Here is a 24,151-nt window from a genome sequence, read left to right on the forward strand (position 1 = left end):
TGTTATCACCCATTAAAAAAAAATCCTAAGACCAGTTATAACATTCATAATCCTTCTAATTTTACGCGTAGGTAAATACGAGTATAAAAGTTTGTAAATATGTTTGAATGTTATGATGTTTGTATGTTTGTTAATCATTTATTAATTAAGCTTACACGGCTAAACGGATTTTAATAAAATTTGATACGGGTAAGTATAAGACATAGAATATTTTATATATTGATTCAATCGACTAAAGACGCAAGAAAAAGTTGGTGCGAAATAAATATAAGTATCTACCACAGCTAATTCCTTTTATTTACATGACTCATAAGTATTATTACGAGTATGCTAGTAATACCTGTATCGTATGATAGAGCGTTAATTATCAGATTATTAAGGGTAAGGAGTTTATTAATTAGATCCACCTCAGCTTACCTGATATCTCTGGGAAAATTTTTAATAGCATTTCCCGCCTCTCTCAAAACAGTCTCTTTTGGCAGCACAGTCATTGTTTTTAAAGTACCAAGATCGATTTTGATGTGCCCTTTTATTAACATGTGGCTCCAGTGGCGCCCTCCTTAAATCTTGAATTATGGGCGCCGCCAGTGGCAGTGAACCATATAATTTACAGTTTTTATTTTATCATTTATTTTATGTAATTCCTTGTTATTAGGTGTATTCATTCGACCACTAATGTCATCGACTACCAATGTCGTTTGAATTCGAGCACAGTAACAGCTTCGTTTAGAGAAATGCCAGTGATAAACATTTGTCAACAATCAATGCATTAATTGAATTCGGCATTATGTTTATTTTGACAAAACTTGTAAATGAATATCTACAAACACCTAGAATATTATTATAGTATTGTCCGACTGTTTTTTTTTTTTTTGTTGTGAACTCCATGTTTGCTTGCTATAATCTACATAAACATTTGCTACAATAAAAATAAATATTTTGACATTTTTTTTCTATTGACTGTCATTACATTGTTTTTTATTTATTCTTATTATTTTATTACACAGTATTTCAAGTAACCTGCAAATTAATACAGATAAACTATTCATTACAAAAACTATATAATGAGGTCGATTCTAAAGGACTATTCAATAAAATTATTGTTTTAATTTGATGGTTTTGTCATAATATTATTTTTTAGACCACCATAACCTAAATTTATAATTATTTTGGCTTAAACCTATTAGAAATTTAATTAATATTGATTCCTAGAATAAAGATTTCGCTGTGTGTGTGATATGATAGGTATATCAAAATAAAATTTTAATTTTAGAGATAACGGCGCTTTAGAATCTCCCTTATTATTCCTCCGTATACAAAATCGGCATAGGAAAGCATTATAAAAATTGACTTCACTCGGAATATAAAACTCGAGTGATCAAAATTTTCGAATAAAAATAAAACATGTGTATTCATTTTCTCAAAAAACTCTATCTATAGTGTCAAAGTTTCAAATTCCATTTATTGGTTGTATAGATTAATACAAAGTTTTTTATTCGTAGTGCAGCAGATCTCGTGGTCATTGACGTGCATAACCACAGAGGACTTTCATTTCAGTGATTGACATATATGAATACCTAGTCTCTCTAATAAACACTCTAATTTTACATATGTTTATACCATTTCCCTTTTTATTTTTCATTTGTTATTTCTTAAAATTTCTGAATAATTCGTATATTTTCCAAAAGTGAAAGATTTAAATACTAATACTCTCCCTTATAACTTGTAACTTAATTTAAAATGGTAATTATGGACAACATGGATGGTATTGGTAATTTGGAGGAACAGGCACTGAAAAGGAAAGAAAGGCTAAAAAACCTCAAACGAAAATTGCCAGGCGATAATAATTCTACAAATGATACTACTAATGAAATAGCTGTACCACTTCCAAAGTAAGTAAAAAGTTAATAAATTTTACAAATACATGCAATATAGGTTATGTTTAGCATTTACTTTATTGTTTGTTAATTTATTATTATAATAACGTCGTTTCTATAAGTTTTGAAAACAAGTTACGGTGGCCATTTGTGTATCATCTTAATTGAATAAAAAATCCATCCTTAAGGGTACCACCCACTTCTGAAATTTTTAACAAAAAGTACAAAATTTGATCAAATTAATTACTCCAGCCAATAATGTCAAAAAAACACTTATTCGAGCTTAAAATACTCCAGGAATACATTTGCAGTAGCATATGGTTTAAAAGAATCAAATTACTCCCGCAGGACTCTAGAGATGTTATGTACATATATAATATAATAGTATAATAGTTTTAATGTATTTAACATTCATATAAACCTATGTGGTTTCTGAATGCTAATGTAATTCTGTATTTTTGTGACAATAAATAAATAAAATATCCTGCTTAAAGGACCAGAAAAACAGAACCAACCACAAAATGAGTATGTTTTGTGCATACTATTGTATGATTTATTTCCTGTAGCTTTGCCAATATGAATCAGTACATAAAGTATACAAAACAGTAACAAGCATCTACCTTTATAAACTTTTACATTTATAATATTAACAGGTTATGAGTGACATTATAAAAAGTAAAAATATGTAAAAAATAAGTACATAATATGAAACTAACACAAATAAGTATCATCATCATAACAGCCGTTAACTGTCCACTGCTGAACACCGGCCTCCCCCTTAGGATGAGATTTAGTAGTTAGTACTATATACTGGGACCACACAGTAATACAAATAAATATATGATACATTTAATAACATTTTCATTTCCAGACCTAAGTTTCGTAGTTACAAACCACAAGATGAGACTTTGCAAGAATCTAAACTTGAAGATGCTCAACCTACTGATGTTGAAGACGAAGTTAAAGACTTATTAGAAGCTGGCAAGGAAAAGGTACAAAAAAAGGAACATGTATTTTTTAATTTCCAGTTTTGTATATTGTTTACAAATAACAACATTATCAATTTACAAATGCTTCACATTTTGTAAATTGAAAGTTATAAAATACATGTCAACCTCTGTCCTAAGAGATAATATAGAGAGAGAAATAGAGCATAGGGTGTTGTCTGTAAGAGCCAACATGACTGTTCACAGATTTTCATATTGTTCAAGGGAGATTAAAATCACTCTTTTTAGAGCAAAATGCTCTATGTAAGTCTTTTTAGAAGAGCTTGTGGGCTTTTTACACTCAGAAACAGTACAGCGCCCTATGAGTCAAGTACAATAATACATTTAAGGTGCTGTTGGGAATGTCTCGGTTTTGTAGTGCATTGGGAATGTTCACCGAAGTGCATGTTGATGGTTTCTACACTACTATGTAAAAATGCTGAACATCTCTGATATCTCTAACCTTATCCTAAGGGTAATTGCAGACCATCCAGATCGCCAGCATTTGAATCATTGTAGAATGATTCCCATGGTAACTAATATATAAAGAAAAGTGGGTTAGGTCATTGTGGTTGTTTGTTTTTTTTTGTATTAATCTGTTTAATATTGTAATATAATTGCAATAATTTGTATAAAAATTGTGTAAGTCTTAGTAACCTGATTAAAGAATTTATTATTATAAATTCATACATACCTCTGTCTCATTCATGTTTCTATTGTGAAGCTCCACAAATTAAAATGAAAAATTTTATTATAGATATCATCTCTCTTTAACTAGAAGCAGATATTTGTTGAAAAGTTATTAAATATTTATTTTATGTTTTTCCATTTCCAGGTAGTTTTACAAGACTTGGACATATCTAGTTTAGCTCCAAGAAAACCAGATTGGGATCTGAAAAGAGATGTTGCTAAGAAACTTGAAAAACTTGAGAGAAGAACACAAAAGGCGATTGCTGAACTTATATGGGAAAGGCTAAAACAAGGCTCTGAAGATAATTTGGGGGCTGTCATAACAATGACTAATATCAAGCCCACAGAAGATGACTGATGAATTAATGTGATAGTACAGTGAGAGTAAGTTCTTTTTATTTATTTTTTTTACATTTACTGATTGAAAATCTATATATTTTATAATATATATATTTTCAATCAAATATATACATATACTGAAAATTCACTGCTATGCCACTGTGTTAGGTTGACTGGAAGAAATCTTTTTTAGAGATAAATTCTCCTTTGCTAACATTGTTATTAACTTATTGTAGTTACTGTATATTTTAGTGCAATAAAGAATATATAAAATATATTTCAGCATATATGATCTTATCTTATTTTTCGCATATTGGGTCAGCTAAGCCGATGCATGTCAACCCATATGGATCTTTTGTGCTTCTCCCTGTCTTATACCATAATTTCATAGATCCTATGTGTTACCCTAACAATATCCCGCAGTTTAAGATATCTGTAGACCCCTGGTTCTGGAAAAGCCGTTCCCAGTAGCCTCATACGCATACTTGCCAACGAATTGCAGTTCCACATCAAGTGTTCCATGGATTCCAATTTCTCTCTGCACAGTCTGCACAGTGTGTCCGAAGATAGACCCATCTTGTGTAGTATATGCCTTATTGGCATATGTCCAGTTAGGGCACCCATAATGAGTCTTGCCTGTTGTCTGCCACTGCTGTAGATAAGTTTATCCCATCCCTCAACATTGTCATTTAAGAACTTTTTAGAATATCTTAGACCCTTCAAAGTCCTCCATTCCTTTTGCTGTTTTTTCCTCACATACTCCTCAAGGGCAGAGTTAACAACACTTGATGCAAGTGCAACGTATGGTTCAGGACCTACCATTTTTAATTCTGATCCCTTTCTCGCCAACTCATCGGCCTTTTCATTACCTTTAATCCCTTTATGTTCAGGGACCCAAACCAAACTAACCCTATTATGCCTACCCAAATTATGCATATACTACTATATGTACTAATCATATATGCTACAATAATTTGGTTCTATTAGTACATTTTAATATTCAAATCAAAAATAATATTTAGGCAATCGACTTGCCAGCAGCTCCAACTGAACAATCACTAATAGAATATATTATTAATAACTAAATCTATGTAATTGAGTTATTTAGTTCTATTATTGACACAACACACTATATTTTTTTTTTTTGTTATTACACTGAAGGAATAAGAAATAAAAGATGATCCAAAATTGTATTGCTAAACTCATATTTATTTATATCACAGGACATCACCATAACTCCTTAGGTTCTTGAAATATACTCAGTCTGTATTATGGATATACAATTCCAATTTTAACTATAACACTTGCTATAATTATTCTACAATTGTCATTTTTTTTATCAGTTTTTGTGTATTTTGACACATTACATTTATGTTTGTGCTTATAGAAGAAATTATTAAACTATCTTAAATAACTTATATGGTCATTAATTGCTGTGATACAATTTTAACTGTTATATTTTAAAAATTAATTATTGCTTTATTATTCGTCTTTTAAATAGTTTATATTGTTACCAGAAATAAATGTTATAAACAATTAATGCAACTGCGTTCTAATTAACCTTTTAATTGCTCCAACCGGATTTATCCAATAGAAAACCTGTATTTGTATGTTTGTTTTTTTTTCTCGTTTAACTGCCTACTACATTAACATAGTAACATAGAATATAAAACAAATGTTTACAAAATACTTGTTATAATTCAGATTATACCTCAGGGTAATAAAAAAAATACATAATAAAGTTGTAAGAGATAGAAAAATGTTAATAGCCCTATTAAAATTTAAAATACTAAATAGTTGTTTATTAGCATATCACACCGAAGTATGGAATTGACTATCATTCATTACATTGAAATATGATTCAAAATACGTAGTGTCTATTTAAAAGACAAGCTTATTTACTATAAGCTTTGTGTACAGGAAATGCCAGCATTTGTATGTAGTCGGTACTGTTATTTCCATTTGGATTATTGCTATTATTTGCTTTGTATAATTTTATTCAAGTAATATTCTTACGAATGTTTCATAGATTACTAGACATAAAAAATATTTGAGTTGTTATAATTTATCGTATAATAATCTACGAATTGTTTAGTACTCATAATACTTATATGTTATCTTTAGTGAGGATCCACTCATACCTATTTATTTATTTATTTATTTTGTGATACATAGGTAATAATGGATGGTAAAAACAATATAAGTCCTCTATGATCAACCCCATCTATCGAGGTATACAAATTTACAATTACATAAGAAAAAAATTATATTATATAAAAAGAAAAATCAGTAATGTCACATTTATAGTAAAAAAATATAATTATGGAACTTTATTACATTTATCTTCAAGGAAATCGTCAATTGAATAGTATGTTCTGTTTACTAGGTATTCATACAGTTTAGTTTTATATTTTTTTATGTCATCTATGTCTGTGAGGGATTTAGGTAATTTATTATATATCCTAGGTGCCATCCCTAAGACACTTTTAGTAAATAATGTCGTTCTATGTTGTTTTGAAATGATTTTGTGGTGTTGTCTATTATTTTTTAACGTGTTATATTTATTTAAATTATTTTTAACGAATAACGCCAGCTCAAAAATGTATAACGCAGGTAATGTCAATATGTTGTGTTTTTTGAATAGAGGCTTACAGCTGTCTACCGATTTAATATTGCAAGCTGCCCTTAGACATCTCTTTTGAGCTTTAAAAGCAAGGTTTCGGTCAGTAGAATTGCCCCAGAAAATTATACCATAGCGTATTGTTGAGGTTACATAAGCATGGTAAGCCAGTAGTACTGTATTTTGGTTAACTTCTTTATTTAGTTTATATAGTACAAATGCGTACTGACTTAATTTGCTACATATTTTGTTAATGTGTATTTTCCACGTCATTTTATTATCTATCCACAGTCCCAGAAATTTTGTCATGTTCGTTTCATCTATTTTTTGTCCAGCATATTGAATTTCAAGTTTATTACGTTCTATTCTTTGTTCAAATGTCATAATTTTAGTTTTTCCTATATTAATTTTTAAATTATTGTCAACTAACCATTGTATAATCTCTTTTATAGTGTTGTTTATTTCCGATTCAAACTTGTTTAGGTTCTTGGCACTGAATAGTATAGTACTATCATCCGCAAATAATACTATTGGATAGTTTATGACTTTAGGCATATCATTGATATATATTAAAAACAACAATGGTCCCAAAATACTACCTTGAGGAACGCCGAAATGAATATCCTTTTGTTCTGAATGATAGTACTTCATAATTTTTGTACGTCTACATATACAATTTACACATGTGATTTGTTTCCTGTGAGTTAGATATGATTTTATTAAATCTAGAGCACTACCTCTTATGCCACACTTGTATAATTTTTCTATGAGAATCGTATGATCTACATGGTCAAATGCCTTTGACATGTCCATGTATATTGCTGACACTGGATTTTTTCTATCCATATTTATAACAATATTTTCGACAAGGTCATGGATGGCCATATTAATATTTTTGTTTTTTCTGAAACCATATTGTTCATTGACAAAGATGCAATTTTTTTCACAAAAATTGTAGATAGTATTATAAATAATCCTCTCAAAAATCTTTGCAAATATTGTAATAAGAGCAATGGGCCTATAGTTGTTAACATCATATTTTTTCCCCGTTTTATAGATGGGTTTTATTAAAGATATTTTAGTTTGTCTGGAAATATATATATGCTCTATTGATAAATTTATTATATGACTTAAGACTGGAGCTATATTATCAGCAACCAGTTTTATAACGCTAGTGGCAATTCCATCGTAACCTGAACTATTCGTATTTTTTAAATTATTTATTATTTTAATAATGTCGTCTGGTACCGTAGGATGAATAAAAATTGAATTTATAATACTATTTATGTATGTCAAGTTTGATTTGGATTTTATTGTTTTGACGTGGTCAATATAATGGTTATTAAGGGCTTCAGCTATACTCTTAGGATTGGTTATAACTTTTCCATCTACTATTAATTGTGATATGCTTGACTCTGGGTAATTAATTTTTGTCTTGTTTATTATACTCCAAGCTGTCTTATTTTTATTATATGATTTTTGTATGTAGTAATTATTTTGCGCTTTTTTCGTCAACTTAATAATTTTACGTATTCTTTTTGAATAAATTTTAAATAATTGTCTATTTGTCTCATTTGGTGATATATATGCCAAAGCATATGTCTTTTTCGTTTGCAACATTTCCTTATTCCTTTTGATATCCAACTGGGACGTTTTACTGTCGACATTTTGATCATTTTATTTGGAAAACACAGGTCATAGAATAACTTAAACATATCAAAAAATTCATTAAAAGCCTCATTTGGTCTTTTATTGTTATATATGTCATTGAAATTTAAATTTTCAATGAAATATTTAAATTTTGCCATATTATCTTCATTATAATCTCGTTTTCTTATATACCAATGAGACAGTAAGCAAGTCTTTTTAACTGGACATTTTAGTATTTGCGCACTGTGATCAGAAATAGCTAGTTCGAGTATTTTGCCTTGACTTCCTTTAATATTATGCGCTATATTATCTATACAAGTACCGCTACTAATTCTAGTTGGTTTATTTATGCTTGTTCGTAGATTAAAACTTGTTAAGATATCAAGAAAACGCATCGATAAGTCATTTGTTTTTAAAATGTTAATATTAAAATCACCACACAATACTATTTTTTTATTATTTTTGTAACAAAATTTAGCTAACAATGCTTCTAACTTATTGAAAAAAATTTTTAATTTATTTGTATTATTATTGGGTACTCTATAGATACACAGCACAATCATATCATGTTCAGGCAGTTCGATAGCTGAACATTCTATAACATTTACAATACTAAATTCATTGGTGTCTATTGTAGTATATCGATGATGATTTTTAACTAAAATACATGTACCCCCGTTACGATATTCTCTGCAGAAATATGCAGCTAACCTATAGTTGGGAATATTAATTTGATCATAATCACCTTTTTTCATGTTATGTTCACAGATACATAATACATCAATTGACTCTTTCCTTCGAGATAATTCATCTAGATTCACATTTAATAAGTCCAATTTGGATATTAATCCATTAATATTTTGGTGCAGAATTAATAAGCTATTATACGAGAAAAAAATCATGGTTTCCATTATTTAGTTCATCATTATTATCTTCGTTATTCAAAATTTCATTTATCTCTACGTTATCTGTATTATCGTTAGTTATTTTAGAAACATTACTCTTAAATATAGTTACATTTGTCTGTACACTCTTTTCTGCAAATGATAAAACCTTTTTTTGTGTATGTTTAATCGCGTTAATATTTTGTTTCGAATAACGGTCTAATTTCATTTTATAGTCTAAAGCTAGAATTTCTTTTAAAATACATCTTGATAATTTAAGAGTAAAGAATTGTTTTTTAGGAATTGTTCTACTGTAATCCATATCAATATAAATGGTATTTCCAAATCTATTAGAGATATGTCTTAGTAAGTAATTTAGAGTTTGTTCGCAAAGGTTTTTGTTGTAAGGTATTTCTGGTATAATAATGTTAGTATTTTTCATTTTATTTAACCAACTGCATAGATAATTGCGAAAGTCAAAGGGGTTTTTATCATTGATGCCTCCTATAAAAATTATGTAGTCATTCATTGTTAGTTTTTCCATGTACGATTTATTAGTGTTCAATATATGTTCAATTCCTGCTCCAGGTTTCCAGAAGGAAGTAACGAGATAATTTGATCCCAAAAGTTCTTGTATGGTTTTTCTAAGATTTTTTCCTCGTTGATCTGCGATTATGAAAACCTTTCTCTTATTAGTCGTTGGTCTATTCTGGTAAGTCAAGTCTGAACTGTAGCTACATTTTTTATCATCTTTTTCATTGCTGCTTTTCTTTACTAATCTAGTAAATCCTTCACTTTGTTGTATTTCATTTTTCTTGTTTACTATTATTGTGTCATATTTATTCTTAGCTTGTCCTATTGTTATAGATGATGTCTGTTCTACTTCATTATTATAAATATTTATGTATTTTTTTTCTATGTTGTCATCCATAACATTTTTGTTCATGGATATGCATTCAGTATTTGTTACTTTGTCAACTATTACATTTTTACCCTGTTTTTGATTTAAATACCTATATAGTATGTATGAGACTAGATGGCGTTGTCGCATTTTTTCAAGATATATGTGGACTATAAGCTTATCAGTTACTTAAACTGCATAATATTTTCTAGACAATTCGAGATCTTAATATCTATTTATATCTATAGTAATAATATTATATTTTATAATATAAATTTAAATATTAAGATAATTCGTTATAAGTCTATGGCAATTCAATAATTATTTTTGCTCACAACGCAATAGTATCTAGTATACTCGCTAAAATATTAATTTAAATTGTGCTAATATTATATTTACATTAACTAAATATACCTATAAACAGCAAATGATCGCTAATAATGCGCTTAGGCAGCACAGTAAGCTCCATTGGTTACTATGTCCACTGTTGTGCCCCTTCCTCCTTCTGTACGGCCTACTGGTTGTGGTCTGCTCCTCAGGGTCATCTATCTCATTGTAGCTGAAGTAGTTGCTATCTATATTGTAGAATACTACACGATCGCCGATTGGCTGTATGGGCCTGAAGTTATGTGTGATCTTGCCATGAGCAGACTTTAACTCCCTGAAGGCTTCAATCTGCAATATTTTAGAAAGTTAAAAGTCGTAGGTTTTTTTATAGCAATTATATCAAAAATTCAAAGGGTCAGGCATAGTAGGATCAATTAATGTGAACGACCGAAAAAATGGAATTCCTTCAATGGTCGGTCACGCTATGTCGGATCATTAACGTATGTCCTTTTAAATTGATCTGGGCGTTTTCTTTGTATCATACATATGTATTTAAAAAATATTTATAAATGTTTATTAGTTGTCTAGTACCCATAGTAAAAACGCTATCGAAACCATAATCTCTGAACAATTTATAAATGCAGTGTACCATTATTATACTTTTTTAATAATCAAAATATTTGTTTATTCTAAATATGTATTGAAAATTAAGAGACATTTTATGCAAACGTTAAAGTTTCCAATTACTTGTTAAGGTTAAATTTCAGTTGTAGGTTAACAAGAATCTAACGCTTTCTATTTTTACCTAATAGTAAGCTGGTAGAAAATGCCATACTGCAATAAGTTCGCTGTTTGCACAAATTTCATTATGCAATAAAGAATAAATAAATAAATTTATATAATTGGAGATCGTTATAATATATAACAACCATCTCTTGTGTACAAACAATAAATGATGGCTGTTCTCTATATAACTAGCTCTGATTGAAATTAATTCAATTACACAAATAGGTATCAAACCTAAAATTCATTCTTGAAACCAGCTAACGACCGATTGCTATGTAATAATAGATATGTAAAAAACATAAGATATAAAAACAATGCATAACGAGAAGAACATGTTCATTTTTGTGTACCTACTAGTTTTTTATACGAAAACGTAGTGAGAAGTCTTAAGGTAGGTATGCTAATATATTAATAATATATTTTTTTTATAAAAATAGTTTCTGATTCCATCCACGTGGCCAGGATAAGTTGAGTGACTGCGATACAAACATCCATTTCCTTCTTTATGCTTAAAAATACGTGTATACTAAGTTTCATATCCACTGGTTGTATATGCGCCATGATATAACAAACAATTAGACTCATTTTCAAATTTATAATGTTAGTAAAGATATATTTGTGTGATTATTTCTTGTAATTGTTTGTGTTTAAAATAAGTTTATTACTGTAATCTTTTGGAGATAACAAAAAAGAATATATATCTGTCTATCTAAAGATAATATAGCTTTACATTTTTTTTATGTTGCTAAATACATTTTGATCTTTAAAATTGCTTCACTTTTAAATGATCCTTATTTGTATATTTATTTGTATTGGGTATTTTCCATTTATAATAATAATGGGGTCAATTCTGTGGTGCCATTTCTCTAAATTTATCTCTGAAATTAAAGTTTCAATTTAGTAATACAGCGAAATGTTTATTCTCATCATATCAGCCTTTAACTGTCCACTGCTGAACACAAGTCTCTCCCTTAGGGAGTAGCCACGCTTGGCAAGCGGATTGGCAACCGCCGTTAGACTTTGGAGATGTTTTAAGAGGCTGTTGCTGCCCATTCCTCGCCTTCCCTTAGTCGCCTCTTACGATACTTACGGGAAGAGAAGGCGGCCCATTCTATACCGAGACCATACGGCAAATGTTTATTCTAAAGAATATGAAATAAGAATAAATTTGAGTTAAAATTATTTCAAAAATTAGTTTTCATTTTCTATAAAACAGTAATTTCGCGAAACTTATAAATTAAAATACTAGGTGTACTAGAAATGGCTCCTCGGAATCACTCGCAATTGTATATTACTAAGTGTAATTTAAGACCATAAACTCTTTTTAGTTTGTAATTAGATGGCGCTGTGTAATTTAATCTATCTATATATTTATCCATATTTATTTTTTTAACTACGGAAGGGTAATAATTACCTGATCATGGGCCAACCTCACAGGTTGTTCAAAGTCCAGCCATATGACGACTTCAGAACACGGTGGAGTCGTCAAGGAACCACGATATGTGAAGTATCTCCTCAAGTCGTATGGCAGTATGTTGAGGAATGAGAATGGATGAGACATAATCACTGAGGTGTAAGGCTCGGTCACATTTGACAGTGCTAATGTTATGTCATCATACGCTGGGTGCTCGTGTCGATCCAACTAAAATAATAAAAAAAAAAAAAAACTTGAAACAAACGACAGACGTAGTAAGTTCATTGAGTTTCCGTTGTTTAATAAATGCAAATATACAAAAAAATATTCGCCGTTAAAAAAGATTTTACGTTAGATCATTTTTAGTTGGTGATCCTTATAAACACCTACTACATAGCGGGGCGACCTTAAATATGTTATAGGGAATCTAAGGGGGGGGGGGGGTCCTACATTCAATAATATACATAAACAATAGCGATGACCTTAGAACTTTTCTGTATAAAAGAGACATATTGCGTCATTAGTGTAATAAAATGAACTTTAATTTGTAGGATCAAAGTGTATACCTGTCATTGTAATGCCTATTCACATCGTAGAAAATTAAATAAATTGGCAGATAACAATCACAGTAATTTAATCAATTCTATGAAACATCGTGTAATGCATATAATTTAAGAAAAACCGGTCAAAACGATATTAACAGGATTCCGTAGCGATATTTCTAACTTAATTTCAATTTTATATAAATATGTCATAGTTTCTAAAATAATTTACAGAATTTCTAAAAGCAATTAATATCAAATAACACTGATAATTCTGTAAATAAAAATCACTTAATTTAAATCGGTATTTTCAAATGCTTTTTTTTTTACATTTTTAAGACGTTTATCTATCAGACATTAAAAATGAAATGAATACGACCTTTTTGTCTTCAAGGATAATTCATTTATTAAATCCTAATTCGTTTTTATGCATACATTTGATGTAAGGAAAATACAGCAAAAATGTACTATTTTATATCATTATTACAGAAGTTTCGATTCTATGGCATACAAACAAACAACAAGAAATACAGATATGACAAAATTATATGGTTTTTATTTTGCTATTTAACTATAAAACCCTAAAAAAATAGCCAGCATGAGTAATTTGATATTATTACATTATAATAATCCTGCGCAGCAATATAATAGAATTATACTACGCATTATAGATACTTGCACATAATCTACAACGCATAAACTGACTGACAGACGGAGATTCTTGAGTCAAGTATATTTTTTTGTATGTTATGCGATTTCTTAAAATTTAAATTATATTAACTTACTCCGTGTTAATCACATATTAATTTTGCTATATTTAATTATACATCAGACATTTTTGCACCGGAAAATCTTAAATTATTTGATCCTTTTTACAAATCAGCTCCCATGCGGTTTATACTAAATACTTTATTATTTTAAATTCAACTGAAATTATTATTTTTTTAAAAGTCCACTGAAATATATATACTACCTCGTAAAAAAAGGCGAGAACTGTTAAACCGTCGGGATGTTTCACTGCCTCGCTTGTACTTCTGTATTCTTCTTTATAAAACACCATATGCAGCTCCATAGGAAAACTGTAAAAACATGATAGTGATTAATATCAGGCGATATGCTTGCGTGTCATTTAATCTATCAAATCGAGGGCAATTTATAATGCCGTGTTCTCGGGGTCATTAATTTGGGATTTAGTCCACGGGTACACAACACATTTCTAACTTTTACTAATGGTGTGTTTTAAGTACTTGCTGACCCAACAAACGCTGTTTTGTTTTCTATTGCCACTTGCCGTGGACATTTGTTCATATCTGAATAAAAACTTTCCTATCTCTCATGTTGGAGCAAACAATGTATATTTACAAAATTTAAAATAAGTCGGTGGTAATGAGTGGTTTTAGAAATTAACATAAACGAACATCGTGACTCGGGAATTTAAAGACAATATATTTCCGTGTTCTTTTTAATTTATTCAGAGTGAAATTGAAATTATTACTTTCTGCAAAAAAATATATTTTAAAAAATACATAACTTATGTGTGTATATATTTATTAATAAATCCATTCGTTATTTGATATTAATAGGATGAAGGAACAAGACACCTATTTTGAATTTCATCGTGCACTCTTCTCAATGCTTGGCCAATTCTTTTAGCATCTGTTTGGGCATTTCAACACATAGTCATTGGCATTAAAACTTAATTTGGACGTTGCATATTTATCAGTCATTGTAGGCGTAGCACCTTTTAAAAAATCTGGAACTTTTAATAATGAATTGCGTTCCAATCGAGCCAAATAAAAAGAACTTGTAGGTATGTCAGTGTTTAATTATCAAATAATTTTTAAGCGATATGGTATAAACCTGTTAATTCACGATACTGACGCATTAATTGCGTTAATCGTTGAACTTCAGTAAACTTCGCGAAATTCAAATTAGCCTATTCAAAGCTTGCAACACTCGACCATAACCCATATATAGACATTGCATATCATCGACATGCTGTCAACAACAATTTACGAAACCTGACTACCCCACTTTAGGATCGGGACCATATTTTTTTATATATTTTGTAGATATCATCTTATATCAGCAAGTTACTAAATTTCTATTATTGTTTAATATACGCGTACGACTTGGAATAACTTACAAACTGCTAGCTCACTTTATCTAAAATGGCAACTGTCGCATAAATACATAAATTGCAACTTAGACATCGCTTAATATACTGTATAAAGCAAATATTTTGAAATTATGTGAACGTAATCGTATTGCCATATCTGACCCTTCAAATTATTGAAAGCACAGATAGTTGATGGCAGAAATACGAGTGGGATAAGGCAGAACCATGAACGACTTTGTACAGTCTCGCTTTTTTAGAAATTAAAAATATTAAGTTATAATTAAAAATATGTCATGACATCCAAAAAATATTTTTAGTTTTAACCATTTAGATGTTAAAATATACCTACTAGATTAATTAATATTACCTAGTCCATTACCTTAAGGTTGTCTTGAAAAGATTGCTCTCAGCAATAAGACCGCCTTACTGTACTTATACAACTGTATCGTTGTGTTTGTAAATTGCCTTGCTTATTTCCTATATTGTATAATGCAAATAAAGTATACTCATTCATTCATTCAAATATATTCTCCCAATAGCTCAATGCGCTGGATTATTAATCGTTTTATAGGTGCAGTTAAACATCATTAATCCATTGAATTTTAATTTTCAATATAGCGTAATGCTCATACCTTCTATGATTGATTTTGTCCTCAGATCCGAAGGTGTCGTTGTCTCCCCAATGGAAGTGCATCTGACTGAAAACATAGTCGCCATCTAGAGGACCTCCACGGACCCTTGGGTGTGGCTCGTTCTCTACCTCGATCAATACTGCATCCATATAAAAATTATAAAATTTTAGTTAAGTAAAATATAACCACAGTATAAAGAACGCCCAGCGAGCCAGCGATCCAATGCCTTTGGCATCTCTTGAACGATTACAATTCGGCACGATTTGCTCTTTCTAGATGTGCCCATTGGACGACTGGTAGGGTAGAGTTCTTTAGACTGATATATAATATCTATGACCCATTCCTATTTTATTTAGATGTATTCTTATATTTTTTATTAAATTATTGTAATAATATTTTGTATTTTTTTTATTTATATTAGTTACAAATAAGGAATTTTATCTGGTTCTACGATGCAAATTTAGATATATAGATAGAACATCCGAGTGTCAAAAATATGTCAAAATTTAGTCAGATAAACTACACTAGTGAAGGATTATTTAGTAAACATAAAAAAAAATATTTCTCTTTAAGCATTAATTTTAATCAATTTTATAATACTAAGGTATTTGAGTGGGCACATTATATTTAGATGCATCTGTCACACGAAATCGCTTTTATTATTAGTAAGAAACAATTTAGAGGTCATACCCAGGATCATACTAATAACGAGAAAATACAAACCTGTGTGTCCATTATTAGTGACATGTACTCCGTCTATGGAGTCATCGAAACCAATAAAGACTATCTCTGGCAAAGTAACCTGCTTCACACGAAGCACGTTGATGTTGATTGGGCTCTGATGTTTGCCGGTACATTCTCGATAACGTTCGCCCCAGTGCTGAGGTCCTGCGACAACGAGTTAGGTTATTTCTTTATCATCATAACAATAGGCTTTTCCTAGAACAATATTACAACCTAGATATATATATTTTTACGCTATAGCCAAACAGTTTATGTAGTATAAATGCTAGTTATCTTTGTATAGCCCTTTATCTTTACACGCCTTTGGTAGAACCGGGGTCACCCAGTGATATTATAAAATGTAAAAACGGTTCGGGCTCGGTGTGGTCTGACGTCGAACCTAGTGTAAGCGATATTTTTTTTTATGGATTATAATGGAATGGTAATCGCGTCCGCGCTAACGGTATATGCCGGTGCTCGTACCAATGAGGGATGATAGGTGCGAATGAAAAGGCAGGTCAGTTAGCCTATTATGATGAATATACCTAGAATTCAAGCCGATAGTTTACAGGGGTGATCAAATGGAGGTCGATCTGATGGTATATTGCTAACAATGGGTCTGATTCGCATTACTAACAATCCCTTCCCAGTGTGAGCAATATTTAAACTGATCATGATCTATTTGTTAGAAACTTACAGATATCGAACCCAATGGATTTGGTGGTCTCAAACACGATGTAGGCGATAGCGAAAATATTAGGTGTGATCGAAATCAAAATGAATGATGACTATTTCGACGTTAAGGGTTCCATTAAGGTAAAAACATTTTTCTATCGCATCTTTTTAGTTTATATATTTAAGGGTAATGGGTCCGTTAATTTATTATAAATGCTTATTGTCATAAGGCGCGGCGAGGGAATGCCATGTGGTTTTTGTGGTAGGAGATCCGGCAGTATTCACAATCCCTTCCCAGTGGGGTGTGTTTCTGCATGACACATTTTCCACATGTAAAAAAAAAAAGGGGTGCCAGGTATACTACGGCAGGTTAAAAAAAATACACGCTGGTTAAAAAAATACACTATAAACGTCTAGAGTCACAATCCAGAACATTTAGACAATTCAATACTTTTTCAAATTGGTTCAAACAAGAATTGCACTTTGATCAGGATTATTTATCAACTGTGTCTAATAAAACTATTTTATTAGACACAGTTGATAATTATTCATAATAATAAATAATAATTTTGATTTAAGTTAAAAAAATACGAACCATTACGGACGATCATTAAAAATATATTAATAGATTAAGTTTTTAAAAAAGATTAAATTCGTTACAATGGAATATTAAATGGTTGGCAGGAAAGTGATTATTATTGCTGCTGGTTAACCGCTATTACCGCACGTTAAGATTAAAGATGACTGGTCTTGGAAAGTGGCTACGAAATATGTTACTTTCTCATAAAGTGTAAATCTAGACAATGTAAGTTGGTGTAGGTATAAAATTATATACGGCTCAGGAAGTAAGTACCTATAGCGAAAGTAGGAATAAATATAAATCTTATGTAATAACTGTGTAGATATACGTTACCGGCAATCTATAAATATAATTCAAATATTCTATACAATATCTAAGCATAAAATAACTGGGGCTCCCAGGAATTGTACAGATTATCTATGTATATATATATAGCACTCAGGAATTGTATAGTATATTTGCAAGCTCACCGGCAATGTGTTCTTAGGTTATGTTAATTGTTATTTGAAGTATTCATAAAAAATATCAACTTTGTTTTTGACCAACGCTCAGCAATAGAATCATTATGCTTCGATATCCTATAATCCTTAAGTGACTTCTTTTCTGCTGTTTTTATTTCTTCTAATTGTTGTTTATACATTTGATCGTCAGTAATAAGGGTATTTTTTCTCTGTTGTCATCTCTTACACATATTACCGGCTGAGTATGCGGTATTTTTATTTATTAAACATTGATATAAAAATAATTAGGTAGATAGACACAATGTTTTATATAGAATAGGTAGTTCATTATTTCGGTATAGAAAAGGTAGGTGATGATTATAAAATCATGAAATCAAAATAACTTTTTCAGCATCTCGATCCTTCACAGTTGGTTATGCCAAAACTAAGAATATAGAAATTCTAATTTAAACCTATTTATCTTAGAGCTACGTATTTAGATTTACCATCTTAAGTAAGTACCTACTTACCTATTACACCGTCGTATCCGAAATCTTCACCTCGCGTTAGTTCAGGAACTGTAACAAATTGCATTGTATAATCAATGATACAATTTCAAGTTTAGCGATTTATTTCAGTAAGTATATATATATACATGATACAGGCGAATAAAGATACTAGATGTCTATTAGCCCAACTTAACTGAATGAATGATATACCTACAGTTTGACCTCTCAATTGTATGTAGTTATTTACAATATAGAATATTTTTTAATTATTATTATAATCACGTGAATGAAGCTGCATGCACACTAATAGCATTAGAAAGTGAATGCAAATAAAAAGACATTCCAAACAAGTACATATAGCTAGTACCAAAGCAATAACATTACTTAAGTAGAGCCTATCTATTTCCTAAGCATTACAAGTATAAACTTCCACAGTAATGCGCATGCGCCCGCTCATCGCAACTAATGACTGAACCCGTTTTAGATAGTACTTTTCTATGTAGATAATTTTGTTCAAATCATTGTAGTTTGCTTTTAGTTACAAAGTTTTGTAAATTTTAAAATACGTAAACACTGAGACATTCTTATATGTAGTTGTACTTAATTGGTACCTAATGATTTCTCCAAACGAATAAAAGGAAAGCTTAAAAAAAATTGTAGATATGTACCTAATGCTTACTTAATAACAATTACGGAAACAGTTCAAAGATAGATATACTCGTGATCATTGTACAATCTACATGCGAATAGAATGTACCTTTGTATTCAGACTTAACACCGGAACCTAGTCATTATATTATCAAATGATCCACATGGAAGTCAACACTGAATAACTCGTTAGGTATATCTGCCTATTCGAACCATATTCCAATTCCGTGTTATATCCGCAATGATTTTGCTATTTATTATAACAGTTGCATTATTTATTAATAGACTATTAAATATCCAAGTAAGATACATAAATCCAAGTGTATGTATAATTATACTAGACTTAATTATAAGTAAAGTATTGAATAAATTTAAATTATTTCCGATTAGTATTATAATGATACTTTAACGAAACCTGACTTCTACAATAGGTATAAATAATAGATTAATTACCTATTACATATTAATTAAATAATACTTTATTGTTCTATTAAAAGTTTGTGTATAATATAAATACTAAATTCAACTTTTACATCTCTTCAATAGTAGCGGTAGCTAAAAAAAATTCTCTATATGTATTGCAGTTTCCAAGTCGCATCTTTATACTTAATTGTGTTTACTATTTTATCGTAATTATATGTTATTTAAACCGGGATATTTTAAGGCAACGGCTATTACTTTTATTAGTTGGACCATTACTTTGCCATTCCGAAATTGTATATGATAATCAGGTATTGTATATGATATCTCTATCTCTCTTTCGACTAATTGTAGCAAAACACACTACTTACGTAGTTATAATTAGGTTTATTGGAAGTGTAACGTTTTATGAATAACGCACCGCATTACTTTACCAATTATCTGCGCCGTTGACGGCCTTTAAATGTCCATCAGAATCGTTGAAATATTCAGCAGTGGACAATGCATGGCTAAAATGATGGTGATTGAAATGTTTGGCGAGAATCGTAGCTTCATTTACATTGATATACATGTACTGTAAGTACTCATAACTATGTATGTATTACCTAATAAGGTTACAAGATTCATGTTCACCCTGGGGTACAAATGGTGCTTGATGCTCAAGTGCAATATACAAGGTTTTCTTTAAGTTTTCTTAAGTTCTTATGGGAAGCATATTCAGTGTATATCGTCCTTAAAAACCATTGTGGTTAATTCCTGGCGAATTAATTATGATGGTCGAACTAACTTGATCTTTATCTACCATCACTCACTAGTAACCTACCAGTGTATATCGATAGCATAAGTAGTAGGATAGCATCCATTATTATTCCAATAAAAAATTCAAGGAACTATATATATATATATATATATATTATAAGGCATAATTAGCACACAATATTTTTTATTCGCAAAAAATAATTAAAATCCGTTAGTTTATTTCATATTCCCAATTGGCACATATATCGTTTAACACAATTACATTTCAAATATTCTCTTTTTTTAAACAGGCTGTGAGACTACGAACATGACCTTTAGTAGAAATTATTGTTTCGCATCTTCAAAGATTCAATGTAATATTGTTCTCGTTCATATTTCAACCAAGAACAATTCAGACTAATTTGGATTTTAGTACACATAAACACTTAAGTATAATTTTGTTTATCCGTAAACACGCTTACTTCGTTTAGTCATCGTCACATTGTATTTTTAAATTTAAATGAGCAAAATACATAAATATCTGCAAATTATTTCACCTTGAGTGCGATGTTTAACTTCTTACGGCTCAAGGCTTTCATTAATCTTTTTTTTTATTTGGTAGGTTTATCTGGTGCCGGAGATGGCACTACACCTATTAATATAGAGCCGTTGTCACCGTCATTAACAGTAGTTATTTATATAGACTATTACTATTGCAACTGTATCTTACCTCAGAATTTCATATCAAAAGTAGGTTAAATGTACAAAATTAATATATGTTTATAGGTATGAAACATTTTTATAACCGCTGAATAACTTTTAGTAAATGTTTATTTTGTATAAACCAATCAGCTGTCATTCCATGGTGATGTACATGTAGATTATTTCTACTCGTAATCACGAAAAATATAACATTTTATTTTTGTATTAAACTACTGAGAAAGTTAAATTGATACTGAAAATAATCGAGAGATAAAGCAACTTCATGATATCTCAGTTTAAAATCTGTGACTATGAAATATTAAATGTATGGTCTTGTTTCAGAGAATGTATTAAGTATCATTGCCCTTTATACCGAAAAAAAAAGTAAAACGATGGTAAATACTCATACAGTACAAGAATAAGAAATATGTAACTACACTAGTGACTCTACCATTGCATGTCATGTTTTATTAGAAAAATAATTATTTCAAAAGCGTTTAGTGTGTAACTCAATTTACTTTCATCCAAGTATCTAAGTATATTATCCACTTAGGTATATACCAATTTTTTTTTTAACTAGTGTTTTTTTACGCATACTACCTGCGGATAAATTGTTACGCAAATTTTATTCGCTATTAGTAACAAAACCAAATAAAATGGTTTAAATATAGTTATCGTAATATTTAGAGTTTACAAATATGTAGTCGCTTAAAACGAACGCATATAATTGTTCATGGCTATTTAAGTACGAATACCGTAAAGTTTCAAGAATTTGTTGTCTTTGGTAAATGTATTGATGCATTCAAACCGTATCGTAACAGCAACTGGTGCGTGGCAAGTTCATTGATAAAAATAATTATATTGGATAGGTAGGACATTCGATTTTTGTTGACCTCTTATTCCCCGCCAATGTTGCAGTGCGTTTTTACACGTTGCGATAGCAAGATCATTGTTAGATTTTTTTGCTCGCCACAAACTTTAAATATTACTTGCCTATTCAATAACCGTTATAAATTAAATTTCCATCCTTACCCAATAATGGTAAAGGTGGTATTTTGATTATTCCAAGTTATTACTATTATACGAGATTGTTGGTCTCAACATTGGATGGAAAGTTTTTTTTTTTTTTAATAATTTGCAGTTGTATGGCTGCTTAAAAATGTACTACAACCCGCCTGCCAAGCAGCCTGGAAACTGACAATACCTCTCTATATATGGGAGACCTATGTTCAACGGAAGAAATTTAACGGTTGATATGATGATGACATATATATATATAAAGTCCATATATATATATATATATATATATATATATATATATATATATATATATATATATATATATATATATATATATATATATATATATATATAAAATATTAGTCCATTTTTTACAGAGTTCGCTTACGTAGTCATATACGTGTTCGGTTTGTAATATACCTATTATTTATAAAAGCGACGCAGTTTCAATTCTTTTCTCATGCGAAAATGTAATACTGTAAATTAATACAAAATATTCATGACCATTTACTTACTAAACTATAAAAACATCTAAGCATCACGGGTTTCTGTCTCGGTTGACTTACCATGTACGGTTCGTCTGGTTAGGTTACCATTTTCCATCATATGGGTCATCAGCTTGTTTGTCATTCTCAGTTGCATAAAAAAGTAAACTATAGTATTATAAAAATACTAGCAAATGTCCACGACTTTGTCCGTGTTTTAGTATGTATCGATGTATGTGACTTACCATGTCTCTCTCTCTTCCATCATATGGGTCATCAGCTCTTGGCAGAGTGTACTAGCAAATGTCCACGACTGTCCGTGTTTTAGTATGTACTGTATGTACCTACTTATATATTATATCTGGGAATACTGGACCAAAATTAACAAATGGCGTGTTATTCTTACTCTTTGTTTAGTAAGTTGTGTACTAAGGTTGTGAGAGTTAAAAAACTATATTAACTTATACTACATAAGTTACTATAGTTTTTAAACTATCTCATGGGAACTCTTTTATTTTCCATGATCTATTTAAAATATTGATCGGGGATGTAAGGTACTAATATGCAAAATTTCATTCAAATCGATTCAACAATTCCGGAGATAAGCCCGTACAAACAGACAGACAGAAACAAAACATTTGAAAAAAATCTGGATGTATTCTATTTCATTTCTAACATCTCCCTGATTCAGTTTTAGCATTTTTTTCTATGTATAAACATTTGACCTCTAAAGTTTTATTATATGTATAAATTTATTTATTTATATTACATATACTTACGCACATTAAACGATGATGCCATTTCGCAATGCCTACTTTCCCCTGATGTCAATGTTTTCACTGGGCGACGCTAGAGAGTACACAATGCTGTTTTATTGTCTTTTAGTTGTAATGTAATGTCTTATTTACTGGAGATATGAGTACGGACAGCGGACACAAAGAACAATTGTCTTGTAATAGATTTGACTCGCTGTGAAACGCTAAAGAATTAACTATAGGTACATTGTTTATAATTTGTTAATTGCCACCGAAACTGTGAAGGCTTTGAAGATTTTATTTCGGCTACAAAAACTTATGTACCACAGATATTTTTATTTTTTATTTTCATTTATTCATTTATTACAACATTATGACAACAAAAGCCAAATCAATGTTATAAACCTAGTGTGCTAACATATAATATAAAATTATAATAAAAGTATTTAACTCGACCTCCAGATATGTCTAAGCCGCTTCTAATATCTTTGGCAGGCAACTACTAAAAATATCAATATTGTCAATAATATTATTTATATATATGAATTCATTTGTTTTAGTTAACTGTAGTTACTTCTAATAGGAAATTTAAACTTTTATAGTAATAATAAGTGAACGCCTGATTTGACCGAGAATCGAACCCGTTAGCTCAAACTTACCAATGCACCACTGATATCACTATTCTTTAT

At 30.0% G+C, this 24,151-nt stretch overlaps 2 protein-coding genes across 2 annotated transcripts in view; one reads left to right on the plus strand and one right to left on the minus strand.

Annotated features, from left to right (window-relative positions):
• Window positions 1-1,543: 1,543 nt before the first annotated feature.
• Window positions 1,544-16,162, plus strand: LOC113515446 (coiled-coil domain-containing protein 12). The gene is made up of 4 exons (XM_026899654.3): window positions 1,544-1,892; window positions 2,749-2,869; window positions 3,699-3,937; window positions 15,793-16,162. The coding sequence occupies exons 1-3, from the start codon at window positions 1,741-1,743 to the stop codon at window positions 3,909-3,911; spliced, it is 486 nt and encodes a 161-aa protein (XP_026755455.1). The 5' UTR covers window positions 1,544-1,740; the 3' UTR covers window positions 3,912-3,937; window positions 15,793-16,162.
• LOC113515606 (putative carbonic anhydrase 3) overlaps window positions 5,081-24,151 on the minus strand; it is a 39,944-nt gene continuing 20,873 nt past the window's right edge. Inside the window, exons 2-8 of the mRNA XM_026899867.3 lie at window positions 18,716-18,763; window positions 16,491-16,655; window positions 15,768-15,906; window positions 13,990-14,095; window positions 12,475-12,702; window positions 10,060-10,622; window positions 5,081-6,033 (exon numbers count right to left, since the gene is read on the minus strand). Coding sequence (XP_026755668.1) covers window positions 10,362-10,622; window positions 12,475-12,702; window positions 13,990-14,095; window positions 15,768-15,906; window positions 16,491-16,655; window positions 18,716-18,763 — 947 coding nt within the window. The 3' untranslated portion in view covers window positions 5,081-6,033; window positions 10,060-10,361. The remainder of the gene's footprint in view (window positions 6,034-10,059; window positions 10,623-12,474; window positions 12,703-13,989; window positions 14,096-15,767; window positions 15,907-16,490; window positions 16,656-18,715; window positions 18,764-24,151) is intronic.

Source organism: Galleria mellonella, unplaced genomic scaffold (genome assembly GCF_026898425.1).
Source record: "Galleria mellonella isolate WM207_F2 unplaced genomic scaffold, CSIRO_AGI_GalMel_v1 utg173, whole genome shotgun sequence".
NCBI lineage: Eukaryota > Metazoa > Arthropoda > Insecta > Lepidoptera > Pyralidae > Galleria > Galleria mellonella.